Genomic DNA, 18,743 nt, shown 5'->3' with positions numbered 1-18,743 from the left:
CCATGCGGGGATATCCCGATATATACCATCATCCCTAACCCCGGCGCGATCTTGGAATCTCAGCTCTGCACCCATTGAAGCATGTGACCAGCATTTGGACTCCAGACACTTGGCCATTACACGCATTTCACACACACAATGAGATGATTGTACATGATTCCAACCTGCATTATGCGATTGCAAGATTGATAGATGTCTCTTGAAAGACCTACTGTCTCAGAGAAGTAGCCATCAAGCTATCAGGGTCTCTGCTCACTGAGATGTGAGATGAGATGATGTGGGAGGAAGCTACGATGGAACATAGACAATGACCAAATGGGTTTAATAATTGTTTCTTGACTTTAGATTATATTAGATTAGATTAGATTACCCACAGTGTGGAAACAGGCCATTCGGCCCAACAAGTCCACACCGACCCGCCGAAGCGCAACCCACCCATACCCCTACATCTAACACTACGGGCAATTTAACGTGGCCAATTCACCTGATCTGCACACCTTTGGACTGTGGGAGGAAACCGGAGCACCCGGAGGAAACCCACGCAGACACGGGGAGAACGTGCAAACTCCACACAGACAGTCGCCTGAGGCAGGAAATGAACCCGGGTGTCTGGCGCTGTGAGGCAGCAGTGCTAACCACTGTGCCACCGTGCTGCCCACTTTAGTTTACAATAGTTCTATGTTGGATATTAACTCAGTTTATTGCCCATTCGCTGATTAGAAGTTGGGCTGTACCTGAAAACCTCACCTTGTAGTGATATTAAAAAGCCAAGGAAGGAAGAACTCTGGGGAAACAAACCTTTGAGGCCTTTGACTCCACTGTTGTTAATGAGATGATATATGCCTGAGCATTTAATGAGAATTGACACTGGCATTTTCATGTGAAAGGTCAATGCTATTCCTAATTACTAATGTGCCTGCAGTGACATTTAGCAAATGGTCAGATGCTAGTGAAGTAGGTCTGACATTACATTCTCCTATTGATTTTTTTATATTATAGTCTAATTAATGCAGGGAAGAATATTTGGAGATCAGGTAAGTGATGGGAGAATTTGGTAATCAAAGTTAATGGTTAGATCTATTGGAAATGCTGATTATTGGAGGCATAAATATGTCAGAGTTTGATAATAAGATTTGCTGGGAATAACGGAAGCAACACTTGAATTCACAAGACATAAAGTGCAACATGTAGGGTGAAGTATAAAACATAGCAAATAATGCAGACTATGGAATACGCACTGTGTAGCAGAGTGCAGAGGCTGGATATGGAAAATGTGGGCGAGCACACAGGATGGAGCATAAATTCGTGGAATCCTTACTGTGCAGCTAAAGGCCATTCAGCCCATCGAGTCTGCATTGATCCTCCGAAAAGCAAACCACCTGATCACCATCACCCCACATTTACCGTAGTTAACCCACATAGCCTAAATGTCCATAAACAGGGCTGTTTAACATGGCCAATCCACCTTACCTAACCTTTAGACTGTGGAAGAAGAAACTGGAGCACACAGATGTAACCCAGCCAGATAAGAGGAGAATGTACAAACTCCACGCAGCCAGTCACGCAAGACTGGAATCAAACCCAGGCTCATGGTATTGTCAAGCAGTAGAGCTAAGTGCCGAGCCACTGTGCCAATCTAAAATCAATTTGTATGCAAGTCGGAAGACAATGTAAAGCAGTGCTCATAAGTACAAAAAATGTTTTTATGTCAGGTCTTTAAAATTACACTGATAACAAAAAATGCTGGAAATTACAGCAGGTCAGACAGCACTCATGGAGAGAGAGCAAGCTAATGTTTCTCGTCTAGATGACTCTTCATCAACTTACACCATTGTATGGGATCGCATCTGGAAGTACAAAGCTTTTGTAAATTAGGGACTCCTGTATAGAATTACCCACAGGTTGGTGTAAGTAACCTGCAAGATGACACTGAGTCATGTGAACACATCATTCTCACCAGCTGGAATCCTGCTAGTACTGTGGTGGTATGACGTTTCTACCAGGACCCTACATTCCCCCAGAACGTTTTCCCAGAGTTGACCTAACTCCAACATTCCCATTGAAATGCCAACAATATTGCTGCCTGTACCAAGGTGCAGGCAGAATCAGACCACATCCAGAATATAGGAAGAGGAAGATCGTGCACACAAAAATTAATTTGTGGGATTTAAGACTGTAAACAGTCACAATAGTTTGCAGGGTGTAAAGGATAGGAATTAATGTTCTGTTCTGTTGCCGGTGTGCTTTGATAATATTATTGTATTTTTGAATTCAGTCATGGGATATTGTCATTGCTAGCTGGGCCAGCATTTATTGCGTATCCTTAGTTCCCAATGTGAAGGAAATAGTGAGCTGCCTTCTTGAACTGCTGCAGTCCGTGTGATTAAGATAGGCCCACAATGCTGTTAGGGAGGGAATTCCAAGGTTTTGACCCAGTGACATGAAGAAACCGTGATATCGTTCCAACTCAGAGTGGCGAGTGGCTTGCAGAGGAACTTGAAAGTGGAGTGTTCCCATGTATCTGTTGCCCTTGACATTCTAGATGGTAGAGCTTGCAGGTTTAGAATATGGTGTCACATCAGCCTTAATGATTTTCTGCAGGGCAACTTGGATATGGTACACACTGTTGCTACTGAGCATCGGTAGTGGAGGAAGTAATGTCAAGCGAGTTGTTTTGGCCTGGATGGTGGTGTCAAGCTTCGTGAGAGTTCTTAGAGCTGCCCCCATCCAAGCAAGTGGAGAGTATTCCGTCATGCTCCTGACTTGTCCCTTGCAGGTGACGGACAGGCTTTGGGGGAGTCAGGATGTGAGTTACTTGCTGGAGTATTCAAAGCCTCTGACTTGCTGTTGTAACCACAGTACTTCAGTTACTAATCCAGTTCAGATTCTAGTCAATGGCAACCCCTAGGGTGTTAGTAGTGGGGACATAGCAGTGCTGATGCCACTGAATGTTCTGGGGTAGTGATTAAATTCTCTTTTGTTGTTGATGGTCATCGCCTGACATTTGTGTAGTGCTAATGTTAATCAAGAAATCTAGAATAGTAATTGAGAGAATGTGTTCAAGCTCTACACTTAGCAGTTTGACCACTTGATTTCAGTATTTTACCAGGGGCCAGTTTAAAAAAAAAGTGACAGTGAAATCATTGCAAATTCTAGTTCTGAAAAATAGTCATGTCAGACTTGAAACATTTCTCTCTGCTACAAACCTGCTGAGTTTCTCCAGCACTTCCTGTTTTTATTAATGAAAACATGGAGTTGTATTAGAAATCAAACTGGTACATTAGAAATGGAAGCGTCACATTTTTAGTTGAAAAATGTGATACTGGAAAAACACAGCAGGCCAGGCAGCATCCGAGGAGCAGGAGAATCGACGTTTCAAGCATAAGCCCTTCTTCAGGAGTGAGGCTGGTGTGCCAAGCGGGCTGAGATAAAAGGTAGGGGGGTCGGGAATTTGGGGGAGGGATGCTGGGAATACGATAGGTGGGAGGTGAGGGTGGGAGTGATAGGCCAGAAAGGGGGGGTGGCAGAGAGGTCAGGAAGAAGATTGCAGGTCAAGAGGGCGGGCTGAATCCGGGGGTTGGAACTGAGATAAGGTGGAGGAGGGGAAATGAGGAAGCTGGAGAAATCTACATTCATCCCATGTAGTTGGAGGGTTCCTACGCGTCGTGTGGCCAGGGTCTGGCGATGGTGGAGGCCAAGGACCTGCATGTCCTTGGCAGAGTGGGAGGGGGAGTTAAAGTGTTCAGCCACGAGGCAGTTGGGTTGGTTGGTACAGGTGTCCCAGATGTAGAGGAGACCACATCGGGTGCAACGGATACAGTAAATGATGTGTGTGGAGGTACAGGTGAATTTGCGACGGATATGAAAGGATCCATTGAGGCCTTGGAGGGAGGTGAGGGTGGAAGTGTAGGTGCAAGTTTTGTACTTCTTGTGGTTGCAGGGGAAGGTGCCAGGAGTGGAGGTTGGGTTGGTGGGGGGTGTGGACCTGACAAGGGTGTCGCAGAGGGAGTGGTCTCTCCTGAATGCTGATAGGGGTGGAGAGAGAAATATATCCCTGGTGGTGGGGTCTGTCTGGAGGTGGCGGAAATGACGGAGGATGATACGATGTATCCGGAGGTTGGTGGGGTGGAAGGTGAGGACCAGTGGGGTTCTGTCCTGGTGGCGATTGGAGGGACGGGGTTCAAGGGCGGAGGGGCAGGGTTCAAGGGCGGAGGTGAGGGAAGTGGAGGAGATGCGGTGGAGAGCATCGTCAACCACGTCTGAGTGGAAATTACGGTCTTTGAAGAAGGAGGACATTTGGGTTGTTCGGTAGTGGAATTGGTCCTCCTGGGAGCAGATGTGGCGGCGGCGAAGGAATTGGGAATATGGGATGGCGTTTTTACAGGGGGCAGGGTGGGAGGAGGTGTAATCTAGGTAGCTGTGGGAATCGGTCGGTTTGTAGTAAATGTCTGTGTTGAGTCGGTTGCCCGAGACAGAAATGGAGAGGTCTAGGAAGGGGAGGGAGGAGTCTGAGATGGTCCAGGTAAATTTGAGGTCAGAGTGGAAGGTGTTAGTAAAGTGGATGAACTGTTCAACCTCCTCGTGGGAGCACGAGGTAGCGCCAATACAATCATCAATGTTGCGGAGGAAAAGGTGGGGGAATGGTGCCAGTGTAGCTGCGGAAGATGGACTGTTCCACATATCCGACGAAGAGGAAGGCATAGCTGGGGCCCATGCTGGTGCTCATGGCTACTCCTTTGGTTTGGAGGAAGTGGGAGGATTGGAAGGAGAAGTTGTTAAGAGTGACGACCAGTTCAGTCAGTCGAAGGAGGTTGTCAGTGAAAGGGTACTGGTTGGGTCGGTGGGAGAGGAAGAAGTGGAGGGCTTGGAGGCCTTCATGATGGGGGATGGAAGTGTATAGGGACTGGATGTTCATCGTGAAGATAAGGTGTTGGGGGCCAGGGAAGCGAAAATCATGGAGGAGGTAGAGGGTATGGGTGGTGTCCCGAACGTAGGTGGGGAGTTCACATTTTTACCCAGTCCAGGAAAGAACCTTGGCCCTACCTTACCATTTGGCACCAAACACCCTGTGAGTCTCTCCAGATACTTCACCCACACTCTGGAATGTCAGCAATGTAATTAAAAGAAGCACCCCTCATTATTCCCTATTCCCCCATCTCTTCAACTCCAGTTGCTTTCACAGGTTCTCACTGGATTGGGAACTTCAAATTAAATGCTGCCTCATCATTTCTTCACCTCATGCAGCTTCGGTAATGAAATATTTTGCATTTTGTTCATCATGTTAGGAAAAGTCCAGTGTTCATTTATGATCAGCAAGAATCACAATCTTTGCAAATCTGTTAAAAGTCCACTTGGCAATGTTTATATGTGAGCATGACACTATTGTAGGTGATACAAGTAATCTAATCTAATCTAATCTAAACTATCACAAACATTAGAACCCAGTACAATGGTGTTAAACATTTGTATTCAAGGTTAACTGAATGTTCTTCCTACCCTATGGAGTTGTGCTTACTTTTGAGGTCATTTTATCTCAAAACAGATAATAAATTACATTCATACTAGACACTAGCCAGGTCCTTGTCACTGGCCACTCTCGGTGATACATAGTTGTTCAACTGCTGAAAGTTGAGATTTAGAAAGGTGAATCCTTTCATTGCTGAATCTAACTGTTTCAATTGACAGTTCCACCAGACCAACCACGCTTGACTGTGTCCAAAACAACCTCAAATTCCATTATTCTTTCCTGGGTACCTGGAGACAATGGTGGGAGCTCCATTCGAGGTAAGGAAGTCTGTATTCTGTATACAACCACAAACTGTCCCCCCATAGAGTTTATTACATTTGTGCAATGTTATTCACTAATGTACACTGGAGAACCACTGTCCCAAGCAGACTCTTGGCAAAAGACCCATATCCAACAATGCAGTGGTCCATGCTGCTATAAAGTAATGAATTGCATGTATATGCCTATCTTTCATGCTCATTTAAGCTCTTAATTTTGTTCAGTAGAGTTCACTTAAAGAAAGGGGAAAAAAGACCTGAAAGACTTTTACTCCCTTCTTATGTCTCATGTTACAGAAAATCACTTTAGCACAATTTTTGTCTCCATATTGCAAAAGGATATTAAGTCACTTGAGAAGGTTCAAAGATGGTTCAACATACTAATGCTGGAACAGCAAAGATATACTTACCAGAAAAGTTGGAGCTCTGTTTTGAAGAAAAGGGAAGGGATGACCTGAGAAGTCTTGAAGATTATGAAGGGACTAGATAGCGTAGACATTGAGGAGGTGTTCCTGTGAGTAGGGAGACCAAGTCTAGTAGCTATATAATATGTATGTATATATAAGAACATGGAATTCTACTATATGGAGTAGCAGAAGCAAAAAATATAGATGCACCTAAGGGGTTGCTATATATGTATAAAAGGAGATGGGAATAACAGGAAAAATTAGAGAGTGAAGTAGGAAAGGATGAAAAAGGATGGGACAATGTAAGCAGAGAGCATAAACATCAACTGGTAAACATCATTTAGTGCCAGGAAGCTACGATGTTTTCACAACGAAGTGTTCCTTTCACAGTACACACTTGAGGAAAATATGCACGTAAAACCAAAAGTTTCAAGTTAACACTGCATTACAGTGGTGAACATTCCACAGCCAAGCTATGGGTGGAGGTCAGGGTTTACAAGAAACTATGTCTCCCCATAGAGAACAGGATGACAGTTAACAAATGAAACAGGATCTCCTCACCTTGGTAGGCTGTTCAATTGAGCGATGAATAGCAGCTTCGAGGGGCATCAGTCTTGTTTAACTATCCTTTTGTGATCTGTCCATCAGGGATAAGAATGAAATGATGAGGAGGGATTGAAAATTAATGAACTAACCAGAATTATTGCGGCAGCACCCCAATGATCCTGTGTCTGCTATAAATTTGGTTATCGCAAAATGAATATCTTTAAAGTTGTTGGTGTGGAACTTTCTCTATACCCAATCCAATTTCTCAGCCAAACTTATCAAGTGGAGCATCCATTATATCTTGGGATATCTTGGGACTGGGAAACACATCAATCATGTTAAAGTTGGGATAAACAAGAACTAAATATCATATCATTGTCAAGGCACCGGTAAACTTTTAGTCTTTTTTTTCATATTAGATCTCAGTTTAACATCAATGAATGCAATTACTTTTTTTCATTTCTTGTCAGCAAACCTTTTAATTTACTGATTGTGTGCGGTCTTCCCCTTAAGGTTATATTCTGCAGTACTCAGAGGACAACAGCGAGCAATGGGGTAGCTTTCCCATCAGCCCTAGTGAGCGCTCATACCGTCTGGAGAATTTGAAATGTGGGACATGGTATAAGTTCACTTTGACAGCACAGAATGGAGTGGGCCCTGGACGCATCAGTGAAATCATTGAAGCTAAAACCCATGGGAAAGGTACTTGTTGCTTTTTCACAGAGGGGATGAATATATTCATTACTTATATTAGTGCTTGTTAAAATAGGATGCTGATAGTCTAACAAAAAAAAGCTCTTCAACCTTTCCAATTTTAATTTCTTGCGTATCCATGTTTTTGAATGCTCCACCATTAGCAGCCATGCTGAGCTCTGCAATTGTCTCCAAAAGCTTCTGCACTTGTCTATCCCTCTGTCTCCTCCTTTTGCACGTTCCTTTAAGATTGATAATTTAATCCTCTTTACTAATATCTCGTTATGTGGCTCAATGACAAATTTTGTTGGGAGGTTTGTAATTCTAACAAAACTGCTATATAAATACAAGTTTTTGGTTGCCGCTGGAAGAGAGCAAATGAATGATTCCAGATTTCCTACTCTGTTCTGTAAGGTAATGATCAAGAAAAGGAGTTTTTGGAGAGTGCGTTAAATCCGATGATTTCATCTGGACGTGACAAGGAAAATTGGGAGAATAGCTTTGGATCACAAAGAGGACAGTTGTGTGATCGATGTCTCCCACTAGTTTGAGTGACAATGACTCCTGAGCTCATGTGATTTGGACCTAATTGCTCTCGTGCAATCAACTGCACCTTGTTAAGATAAGATCCTAATCTTGTTAAGATTAGTGCTTGCTCCTCCAAATCAACCAAACAGGCCCTAGTCTGAGTTAGACTCCAATAATGGGTTTTACCTGATATAACAATGTTTCTCTCCTGTAACATAAGAAACTCAGAACGGATATCATTGCATTGAAGAATTCAATAGACTTTTATTACAACTAACTATTATTTGCAAATTATACATTTCTCAGGTACATGAGTGTCTGAGCTAATGTTAAAGTATCAGATTGAAACAGAGGAGTATGCTTCCAGTCGAGAATCATGCCTCAAGTGATGTGAGATAGGATGGCATATGAGACCTTGTCATGTGCTGTAATACAATGATGATATTATGAGCTAATGCCTTAAAGGAGTATTTGCTTACTGTGAGACATAAAACAATAGAGCCTTAAACACAGTCAAGGAAAGGGGAGTAGTTGCATCTATCCACATTCACCTTTGCTAACAAATGCTTAGAACTCACTGTTATGATTGGCCTTTTCTGTCAAATAAGTTCATGGATGTACCTGGACTCAAACATAATGTACGGTACATAAGGTAGTGTATTAGAAGGTACACAGTATTCATGGGCTGGCATCCTATTGTGAGACATGAGGAAAGGGTTTCAAAAGAGAACAATGCTATTTTTACCAACTGCAAAAGGGCATGGCAATAAAACTAATCATTGGATTATATCATGTTTCATGGAGTTATTGTGGGGGGAGCAGATTAGTAGCCTGTGGAGCTCAACTATGTACGACAACAAAGAGGCAACTTGTTTACTGTATTCAATCTTGACTTGATTTTGACTATTTCACTTTCAAACTGCAATGGCTATTAAAGTAAACAGGTCATACAGATCAACAGACTTTACAAGAGATCGTAGCGTGAATGAATCACTTAGAAAACTGATTTTAACCTTACCTGTGCTGGAAAAACAAAAAATGCTTTCCCCACCATCATTTTGAAATGACCTTTGAAATAATTCTATAGAGGCCAGTATCCCATCACCCTTTATTTACACATGAATAATCCATGATTTGAGTACTGTCTCATCAGATTCAGCTCTGAGTGCCAGAATCTCTGACACTGCTCTTCTTATCTGTCAGCCAGGGCTCCCTAATTGGATCAAATTAACAGCCCCTATATTCTTTGAGGTCCAGCATGTCACCTTGTTACAATCACTGCAACCCTGACTTGACTGCAAAACGTGATTGGAGTTACAAATTAAAGATTAATAAACTGCACTACTTAATCAAAGATTTTATATTCATGATCATAGAATCCCTACAGTGCAGAAACAGACCCTTCAGCCCATCAAGTCCACACCAACCCTCTGAAGAGCATCCCAACCAGACCCCGCACCTTGCTGTATCCCTGCAATTCCCATGGCGAATCCACCTAGCTTGCACATATCTGGACACAACGAGCAATTTAGCACAGCCAATCCACCGAACCCACATATCTTTGGAGTGTGGGAGGAGACCAAAACATCCGGAGGAAACCCATGCAAAATTCACACTGTCACCCAAGAGTGAAACTGAACCCAAGTCCCTGGTGCTGTGAGGCAACAGTGCTAACCATTGAGCCACCGTACTGCTCCACACTGAACACCGTGCAGATCCATTTATGTAGAACTCCTCTAAGATTTTTTCTTGTCTAAGATCATTTGTTGATGGTTCAGTGGCTAAACACAGCCAGTGGTGAAGTATACAGGTCAGAAAAGCCACAAGCCATCCTTCTCTCTGTTGTTAGGAGGGTTTCTGCTGTTCAGGCTCTGGAGCCACTACTTCCGTGAGCTTTAAAGGGCAATACTGCACAAATGTTGTATTCTTCCACTTATGCAAACTTGTTAATTATACAACACAAAAAGATCAAACAAAAATGTGGGATCTTTAGTTGATGGCAGGATTATGTATGGACGATGCTTCCTGGAAGACTCTGTGTGACATGTAGAGCTGTTGTTCTGTTTTAAGTATATGGGATTGCACACCATCTTCTGTCTTGTATGGACAGTGATGGGCAGCTGATTTAGATCCAGGTGTAGTGCAATAATAATGACCTACGTCCCCTTTAGCCAACAACATATACTTGGCTGTGATGTTTTGGCAATGTGCTAACTACTGTTTCCCATATGCTGGGCTCCAATTTTCACCGTGTTCTCGATGTTTCAGGGAGTTACAAAAACTGGAAGAGTTTCAGCTTTTCATAGTACCGTTGGGAGATATTCAGCTTTGTACGTGACAGACTGACTTTTAACAGTCTGGCCACTGAGTGGTACTGAAAATGTGTTGCTGGAAAAGTGCAGCAGGTCAGGCAGCATCCAAAGAGCAGGAGAATCGACTTTTCGGGCATGAGCCCTTCTTCAGGAATTGAGTGGTACTGGGTGGCTTCATTTTAGGCAATTTTCTACTTACCTCAATAAAACTCTTGCAGAGGTCCATAATTACTCCTTTCTTTTCAGAAGCACTGCCATTGTGACAGAGGTCAGCTGTATTTCAATACCTTGTTTGTATGTTTTCCAAATGCCCCTCCACTTGGTCTCTCCCAATGGGCCATTACAGCATACACAATAATGTTTGATCCATGTGAGGATATATTGATTATCTCACCCAGCCTCTGGTGGTGTCATTGCTCAACAGTCAGCTGTTATTACTGGACTATAAGACCATGATGAATAGGACCAAGAGTAGGTTGTTTAGCTCCCAAACCTCTCCACCATTCAAGAGGATCATGGCTGATCCAACATTCCTCATGTCCACTTCCCTGCCATTTCCCTGTAACCCTGAGTTTCTGGTCTGTGGTTACATCAACATCCTAGGGGTTAACCATTGACCAGAAACTTAACTGGAATCGTCACATAAGAACAGGTCAGAGGCTAGGAATGCTGCAGCAAGTCACTCACCTCCTGACTCCCCAGGCCAGTCTATCATCTGTGAGGCACATGTCAGGAGCTTGATGGAATACTCCCCACTTGCCTGGGCGAGTGCAGCTCCAACAACACTCAAGAAGCTTGACATCACCCAGGACAAAACAGATGCTTGATTGGAACCAAATTCATTAAAATCCACCCACTCCAACACAGACGCTCAGTAACAGCAATTCGTACCATCTACAAGATATGCATCGAACATGGAACATTGAATAGTACAGCACAGAACAGATCCTTTGGCCCTTAATGTTGTGCCAACGTACTGCAGAAATTCACCAGAAATCCTCAGATAGCACCTTTCAAACACATGATCACTTCCATCTAGAAATACAGGGACAGCAAAAACAAAGGAACACCACCACCTGCAAGTACCCCTCCAAGCCAATCATCATCCTGACTTTGGAATTACATCATTATTCTTTCACTGTTTTTGGGTAAAAACGCTGATATTTCATTCCCTAAGGGCATTGTGGGTCAACCTACAGCATGTGAACGCCAGCAGTTCAAAGAAGTACTGCCCACCATTTGAAAGGCAACTAGGGACAGACAATAAATGTTGGCCCAGACAGCAATGCCTACATCTCACCAGTGAATAATAAAATTTTTGATTCTCCTACTAACCAAGAATCTATCTATCTCAGCTTTTAATCTCCACATGGACTCTTCCCCCAGAGCTTTGTGGCAAGGAATTACAAAGACTCATAATCCTCTGAGAGAAGACATTTCTCCTATTTTCAATATTAAATTGGTGACCCTTTATTCTGAGATGAGTTCCTCTGGTCCTAGACTCTTCCAAAAACAGAAAACATCCTCTCAGCATTTATCCTGTCAAGCCTCTTGAGAATCCGATATATTTAAACGCGATCACCTCTCATTCTTCTGAACTGCAACACCAACCTTTTTAATGTTTGCTGAAAAGACAATCTTTCCTTACTGAGAATCATCATAATGAACTTTCTCTGAACTGCCTCCAATGAAATGATATCATTCATTAAATAAGGGGAGGAAAACTGCTCACTGTACACCTGATGTGGTCTCCCCAGCACCTTGTACAGTTGGCGTAAGACCTCCTCTACTCTTATTCTCTAACTCTCTTGAAATAAGGGCCAACATTCCCTTAACCTTCCTGATCTGTGACCAATTTCACTGCTGAATGCAGATAACAAAATCCTGTCAAAGGTCATCGCCAACTGGCCAGGTCTGCTCTGGGATTGATGATTCACCCTGACCAAATCTGTGTTGTACTGGGCAGGATGATGTCCGAGAACTTCCCGCTCCTCAGGGGTGTGATCGCCTGTGTACAGCACAGTGGGGTGGACACTTTCCTCATTGGCCTGGACCAGGAGAAGGCCTTTGACGGGATATTATACATGTACATGTGGGACATGCTCTCCAAAGTTGGTTTTGGGGATGGAATTTTCAACTGGATCCAACTGCTCTTACACCAACATTATAAATGCAGTCTCAGTCAAAGGGTGGGAATCAGAAAGCTTCCTGATCAGATCTGGAGTAGGGCAGGGCTGCCCATTCACTCCTACCTTGTCTGTGTTTTGTATAGAGCCATTTGCTCAGTCCATCAGGAAAGATGAGAGCCTGAGCGAGGTGACTATTCCAGACAGCGGAGGCCTCCAGGTCAAAGCCTCCCTGTATATTGTTGACATTGCAGTTCTCTGCTTGAACCCATTGCCAGTGCACATCTGGAACCGGTTCAAACTGGCCTTTTGAGTCAAGTTAGTTCGAGGCAAGAGTCAGGCCATGTTCTTTGGGAAGGGAGCCAACTGATCCGTTATTCCCTTCACCATCAGGACAGATTACCTGAAGGTAATGGGAGTGGCTGGGATGTTTGCAAAAACCTACAAGGTGTGCATCATTGAGGTGAGGCAGAAACTGGGCTTTTGGGAGCATCACCCCTACTCCATTGCAGGTCTGGCTCATTCCCTGAAATTGAGCCATTGCAGTCACCTGAGCCATCTTCCACTTCACCTGGAGGTCCCGAATGCTGCTTTCCTACTGATGGTCAGCTATGTGTGTGGCTGCATCAAAATGTACATGGACTGTCAGTATATAAACACTAAGTGACACAGTGTACTAAGGTTCTACCTTCCCACAGTGTAGTGAAGTATGGAACTGGTCTCGTTATCATAGAACACTGCAAGCCGTTGAACCTTCCATTTCTCCTTCCCTTCGTGGAGAAATTTACAAAGTTAAACATCTTTGATCATAAGTCTTTGAGGAAATGGTCAGTATGTAGCATCCTGGAAGATACAGAAGCCCTGAACACACACGCGAGCACGTTCAAGAACAGCTTCTTCCTGGCTGTTATTAGATGATAAATGGACTCTCTAGCCTCAAATAATGCTGATCTTGCTAACGTTTTCTTGCCTAGCGCAACATAATAACATAGCTAGGAAAAGGGATGAGGGCCTGAAAAGTGAATGTAGGGAGTTAGGTTGGAAGCTAAAAGGCAGGGCAAGCAGCGTAGTAATCTCAGGATTGCTACCAGTGCCACGGTTAGTGATCCTAGGAATAGAGAGTGAGTGCAGCTGAACCCATGGCTGCAGAGCTGGTGTAGCAGGCAGGGCTTCAGTTATGGGGCGGCACGGTGGCTCAGAGGTTAGCACTGCTGCCTAACAGTGCCAGATACCCGGGTTGAATTCTAGCCTCAGACACTGTGTGGAATTTGCACCTTCCCCCTGTGTCTCCGTGGATTTTCTCCAGGTGCTCTGGTTTCCTCCTGCAATCCAAAGAAATGCAGGTTAAGTGAATTGTCTGCAGTGTTCAGGGATGTGTAGGCTAGGTGCATTAGTCAGGGGTAAATGTAGGGTAGAGGATTGGGTCTGGTGGGTTCCTCTTCGAAGAGTCAGTGTGGACTTGGTGGGCTGAAGGGCCTATTTCCACACTGTAGCGATTATAATTCTAATATATGGATCATTGGGTAAGGTGGGACCTGTACAAGGAGGGTGGGTTGCACCTGAACTGGAGGGGCACCAATATCCTGGGTGGGAGGTTTGCTAGAGCTCTTCAGGAGGGTTTAAGCTAGTTTGACAAGGGGATGCAAGCCGGAGCTATGGTTCAGAGAATGGGGTAGCTGGTGAACCGGCAGACATAGTGTCCAGATGCTGTGAGGAAGGATAGAGTGTTGTTAGGGTAAAGTTGCAGTCAATGTAATGGGTTGAAGTGTGTCTATTTTAACGCAATAAGTGTCAGGAGGAAGGATGATGAACTTAGAACATGGATCAGTACTTGGAGCTGAGATGTTGTGACCATTACCGAGATTTGGATATCACAGGGGCAGAAATGATTGTTGGAGTTTCAGGGGTTTAGATGTTTCAAAAAGCTTAGGGAGGGAGGTAAAAATGGTGGGGAAGTAGCATTGCTAATCAGAGATAGTATAACAGCTGCAAAAAGGGAGGTCATCGAGGAGGGTTTGTCTACTAAGTCAGTATGGGTGGAAGTCAGAAACAGGAAAGGAGCAGTCAGTTTGTTCAGAGTTTTTTTATAGACCACCCAATATCAACAGAGACACGAAGGAGCAGATTAAGGCAGATTTTGGGAAGTTGCAGAAGTAACAGGGTTGTTGTCATGCATGACTTCAACTTCCCTAATATTGATTGGAACCTCCTCAGTGCAAATAGTTTGGATGGAGCTGATTTTGTCAGATGTGTCTAGGAAGGATTCCTGACTTAATATGTTGATAGGCCGATTACAGGGGACGCCATATTGGATTTGATGCTTGGCATCGAATAAGGGCAGGTGTCAGATCTCTCAGTGACACACCTACCATAAATGTTGTTGGCTGTGAATCTTATCAGATCAACTGGATCGGCTGGAGACACAGTGAGAAGCAATGAGGAATTTGCAACAGCAACAGTATGTGATGGAAGGCAATTATAGGAAGGGGGGAAGTCTCAGATACAGTCACATAAATGGGTTAACTCCAGGAAAGGTAAGAGAGGTAGGCAGCTAGTGCAGGAGTCTTTTGTGGATATACCTATTTCAAGTATGTTGTTTTGGAAAATATAGGGGGTGATGGATTCTCAGGGGAACGTAGCACAAACAGCCAAGTTTCTGGTATTAAGACTGGCTCTAATGTCAGGGTACATCAGCTTCCAAGAGATCAATTGTGTTAGGGGATTCTGTAGTCCAAGGTACAGACAGACTTTTCCGTGGCCAGCAGCGAAAAAGCAGAATGGTGTGTTGCTTCCCTGGTGCCAGGATCAAGGATGTCTCAGAGAGGGTGCAGAATGTTCTCACGGGGGAGAGGGGCCAGCAAGAGGTCATTGTCCACATTGGAACCAATGAGATAGGAAGGGAAAAGGTTGAGATTCTGAAGGGAGATTACAGAGAGTTAGGCAGAAATTTAAAAAGGAGGTCCTCGTGAGTAGTAATATCTGATTTACTCCGAGTGCTACGAGCTAGTGAGGGCAGGAATAGGAGGATAGAGCAGATGAATGCATGGCTGAGGAGCTGATATATGGGAGAAGGATTCACATTTTTGTATCTTTGGAATCTCTTTTGGGGTAGAAGTGACCTGTAACAGGACAGATTGCACCCAAATTGGAAGGGGACTAATATACTGGCATGGAAATTTGCTACAGCTGCTCAGGAGGATTTAAACTAGTAAAGTGGGACCCAGGGAGATAATGAGGAAAGAGATCAATCTGAGACTGATACAAGTGAGAACAGAAGCAAGTCAAACGGTCAGGGCAGGCAGGGACAAGGTAGGACTAATAAATTAAACTGCATTTATTTCAATGCAAGGGGCCTAACAGGGAAGGCAGATGAACTCAGGGCATGGTTAGGAACATGGGACTGGGGTATCATAGCAATTACAGAAGCATGGCTCAGAGATGGGCAGGACTGGCAGCTTAATGTTCCAAGATACAAATGCTACAGGAAGGACAGAAAGGGAGGCAAGAGAGGAGGGGGAGTGGCATTTTTGATAAGGGATAGCATTACAGCTGTGCTGAGGGAGGATATTCTTGGAAATACATCCAGGGAAGTTATTTGGGTGGAACTGAGAAATAAGAAAGGGATGATCACCTTATTGGGATTGTATTATAGACCCCCCAATAGTCAGAGGGAAATTGAGAAACAAACTTGTAAGATCTCTGCTATCTGTAAGAATAATAGGGTGGTTATGGTAGGGGATTTTAACTTTCCAAACATCGACTTGGACTGCCATAGTGTTAAAGGTTTAGATGGAGAGGAATTTGTTAAGTGTGTACAACACAATTTTCTGATTCAGTATGTGGATGTACCTACTAGAGAAGGTGCAAAACTTGACTTACTCTTGGGAAATAAAGCAGGGCAGATGACTGAGATGTCAGTGCGGGAGCACTTTGGGGCCAGCGACCATAATTCTACTGGATTTAAAATAGTGATGGAAAAGGATAGACCAGATCTAAAAGTTGAAGTTCTAAATTGGAGAAAGGCCAATTTTGATGGTATTAGGCAAGAACTTTTGAAAGCTGATTGGGGGCACATGTTCGCAGGTAAAGGGACGGCTGGAAAATGGGAAGCCTTCAGAAATGAGATAACAAGAATCCAGAGAAAGTATATTCCTGTCAGGGTGAAAGGGAAGGCTGGTAGGTATAGGGAATGCTGGATGACTAAAGAACTTGAGGGTTTGGTTAAAAAAAAGAAGGAAGCATATGTAAAGTATAGACAGGATAGATCGAGTGAATCCTTAGAAGAGTATAAAGGAAGTAGGAATATACTTGAGGGAAACCAGGAAGACAAAAAGGGGACATGAGATAGCTTTGGCAAAAAGAATTAAGGCGAATCCAAAGAGTTTTTACAAATACATTAAAGACAAAAGGGTAACTAGGGAGCGAATAGGGCCCCTCAACGATCAGCAAGGCGACCTTTGTGTGGAGCTGCAGAAAATGGGGGAGATACTAAATGAGTATTTTGCATCAATATTTACTGTGGAAAAGGATATGGAAGATATAGACTGTAGGGAAATAGATGGTGACATCTTGCAAAATGTCCATATTACAGAGGAGGAATTACTGGATGTCTTGAAATGGATAAAGGTGGATAAATCCCCAGGACCTGATCAGGTGTACCCTAGAACTCTCTGGGAAGCTATAAAAGTGATTGCTGGGCCTCTTGCTGAGATATTTGTATCATCAATAGTCACAGATGAGGTGCCGGAAGACTGGAGGTTGGCAAACATGGTGCCACTGTTTAAGAAGGGTAGTAAGGACAAGCCAGGGAACTATAGGCCACTGAGCCTGATGTCAATTGTGGGCAATTTGTTGGAGGGAATCCTGAAGTACAAAATGTACATGTATTTGGAAAGGCAAGGACTGATTAGGGATAGTCAACATGGCTTTGTGCGTGGGAAATCATGTCTCACAAACTTGGTTGAGTTTTTTGAGGAAGTTACAAAGAGGATTGATGAGGGCAGAGCGGTAGTTGTGATCCAAATGGACTTCAGTAAGGTGTTTGACAAGGTTCCACATGGGAGACTGGTGAGCAAAGTTAGATCTCATGGAATACAGGGAGAACTAGCCATTTGGATACAGAACTGGCTCAAAGGTAGACGCAGAGGGTGGTGGTTGAGGGTTGTTCTTCAGACTGGAGGCCTGTGACCAGTGGAGTGCTACAAGGATCGGTGCTGGGTCCTCTACTTTTTGTCATTTACATAAATGATTTGGATGCGAGTGTAAGAGGTACAGTTAGTAAGTTTGCAGATGACACCAAAATTGGAGGTGTAGTGAACAGCGAAGAGGCTTACCTCAGATTACAACAGGATCTGGACCCGATGAGCCAATGGGCTGAGAAGTGGCAGATAGAGCTTATTTCAGATAAATGCGAGGTGCTGCATTTTGGGAAAGCAAATCTTAGCAGGACTTATACACTTAATGGTAAAGTCGTAGGGAGTGTCGCTGAACAAAGAGACCTTGGAGTGCATATTCATAGCTCCTTGAACGTGGAGTCGCAGTTAGATAGGATAGTGAAGAAGGCGTTTGGTATGCTTTCTTTTATTGGTCAGAGTATTGAGTACAGGAGTTGGGAGGTCATGTTGCGGCTGTGCAGGACATTGGTTAGGACACTGTTGGAATATTGCCTGTAATTTTGGTCTCCTTCCTATCGGAAAGATGTTGTGAAACTTGAAAGCGTTAACAAACAATTTCCAAGGACGTTGCCAGGGTTGGAGGATTTGAGCTATAGGGAGAGGCTGAACAGGCTGGGGCTGTTTTCCCTGGAGCATTGGAGGTTGAGGGGTGACCTTATACAGGTTTACAAAATGATGAGGGGCATGGATAGGGTAAATCGGCAAAGTCTTTTTCCTGGGGTGGGGGAGTCCAGAACTAGAGGGCATAGGTTTAGGGTGAGAGGGGAAAGATATAAAAGAGACCTATGGGGCAACCTTTTCACACAGAGGGTGATACGTGTATGGAATGAACTGCCAGAGGAAGTGGTGGAGGCTGGTACAATTGCAACATTTAAGAGGCATTTGGATGGGTAAATGAATAGGAAGGGTTTGAAGGGATATGGGCCGGGTGCTGGCATGTGGGACTGGATTGGGTTGGGATATCTGGTCAGCATGGATGGGTTGGACTGAAGTGTCTGTTTCCATGCTGTATATCTCTGTGACTCTATGACTCTATGAGACAGCATTTCGGTGATAGTGATCAAAGCTCCCTAACTTTTACTGTGCTAATGGAGAGGGATAGGAGCAGATGGTATCGGAAAGTATTTAATTAGGGGAGGGGGAATTACAATGCTATTAGGCAGGAACTATGGA

General features: G+C 44.0%; 1 protein-coding gene across 2 annotated transcripts in view; it reads left to right on the top strand.

Annotated features, from left to right (window-relative positions):
- LOC140486476 (cell adhesion molecule DSCAM) overlaps positions 1-18,743 on the top strand; it is a 693,577-nt gene that overhangs the window by 611,255 nt on the left and 63,579 nt on the right. For both annotated transcript variants that reach the window (XM_072585696.1, XM_072585695.1), the window contains 2 exons: positions 5,686-5,784; positions 7,251-7,439. In XM_072585696.1, the coding sequence (XP_072441797.1) occupies positions 5,686-5,784; positions 7,251-7,439 (288 nt within the window). The remainder of the gene's footprint in view (positions 1-5,685; positions 5,785-7,250; positions 7,440-18,743) is intronic.

This window comes from Chiloscyllium punctatum, chromosome 15, assembly GCF_047496795.1.
Source record: "Chiloscyllium punctatum isolate Juve2018m chromosome 15, sChiPun1.3, whole genome shotgun sequence".
NCBI classification, from domain to species: Eukaryota; Metazoa; Chordata; class Chondrichthyes; order Orectolobiformes; family Hemiscylliidae; genus Chiloscyllium; species Chiloscyllium punctatum.
The sequence above is the reverse complement of the archived record's forward strand: the minus strand, read 5'-3'. Positions and strand labels throughout refer to the sequence as shown.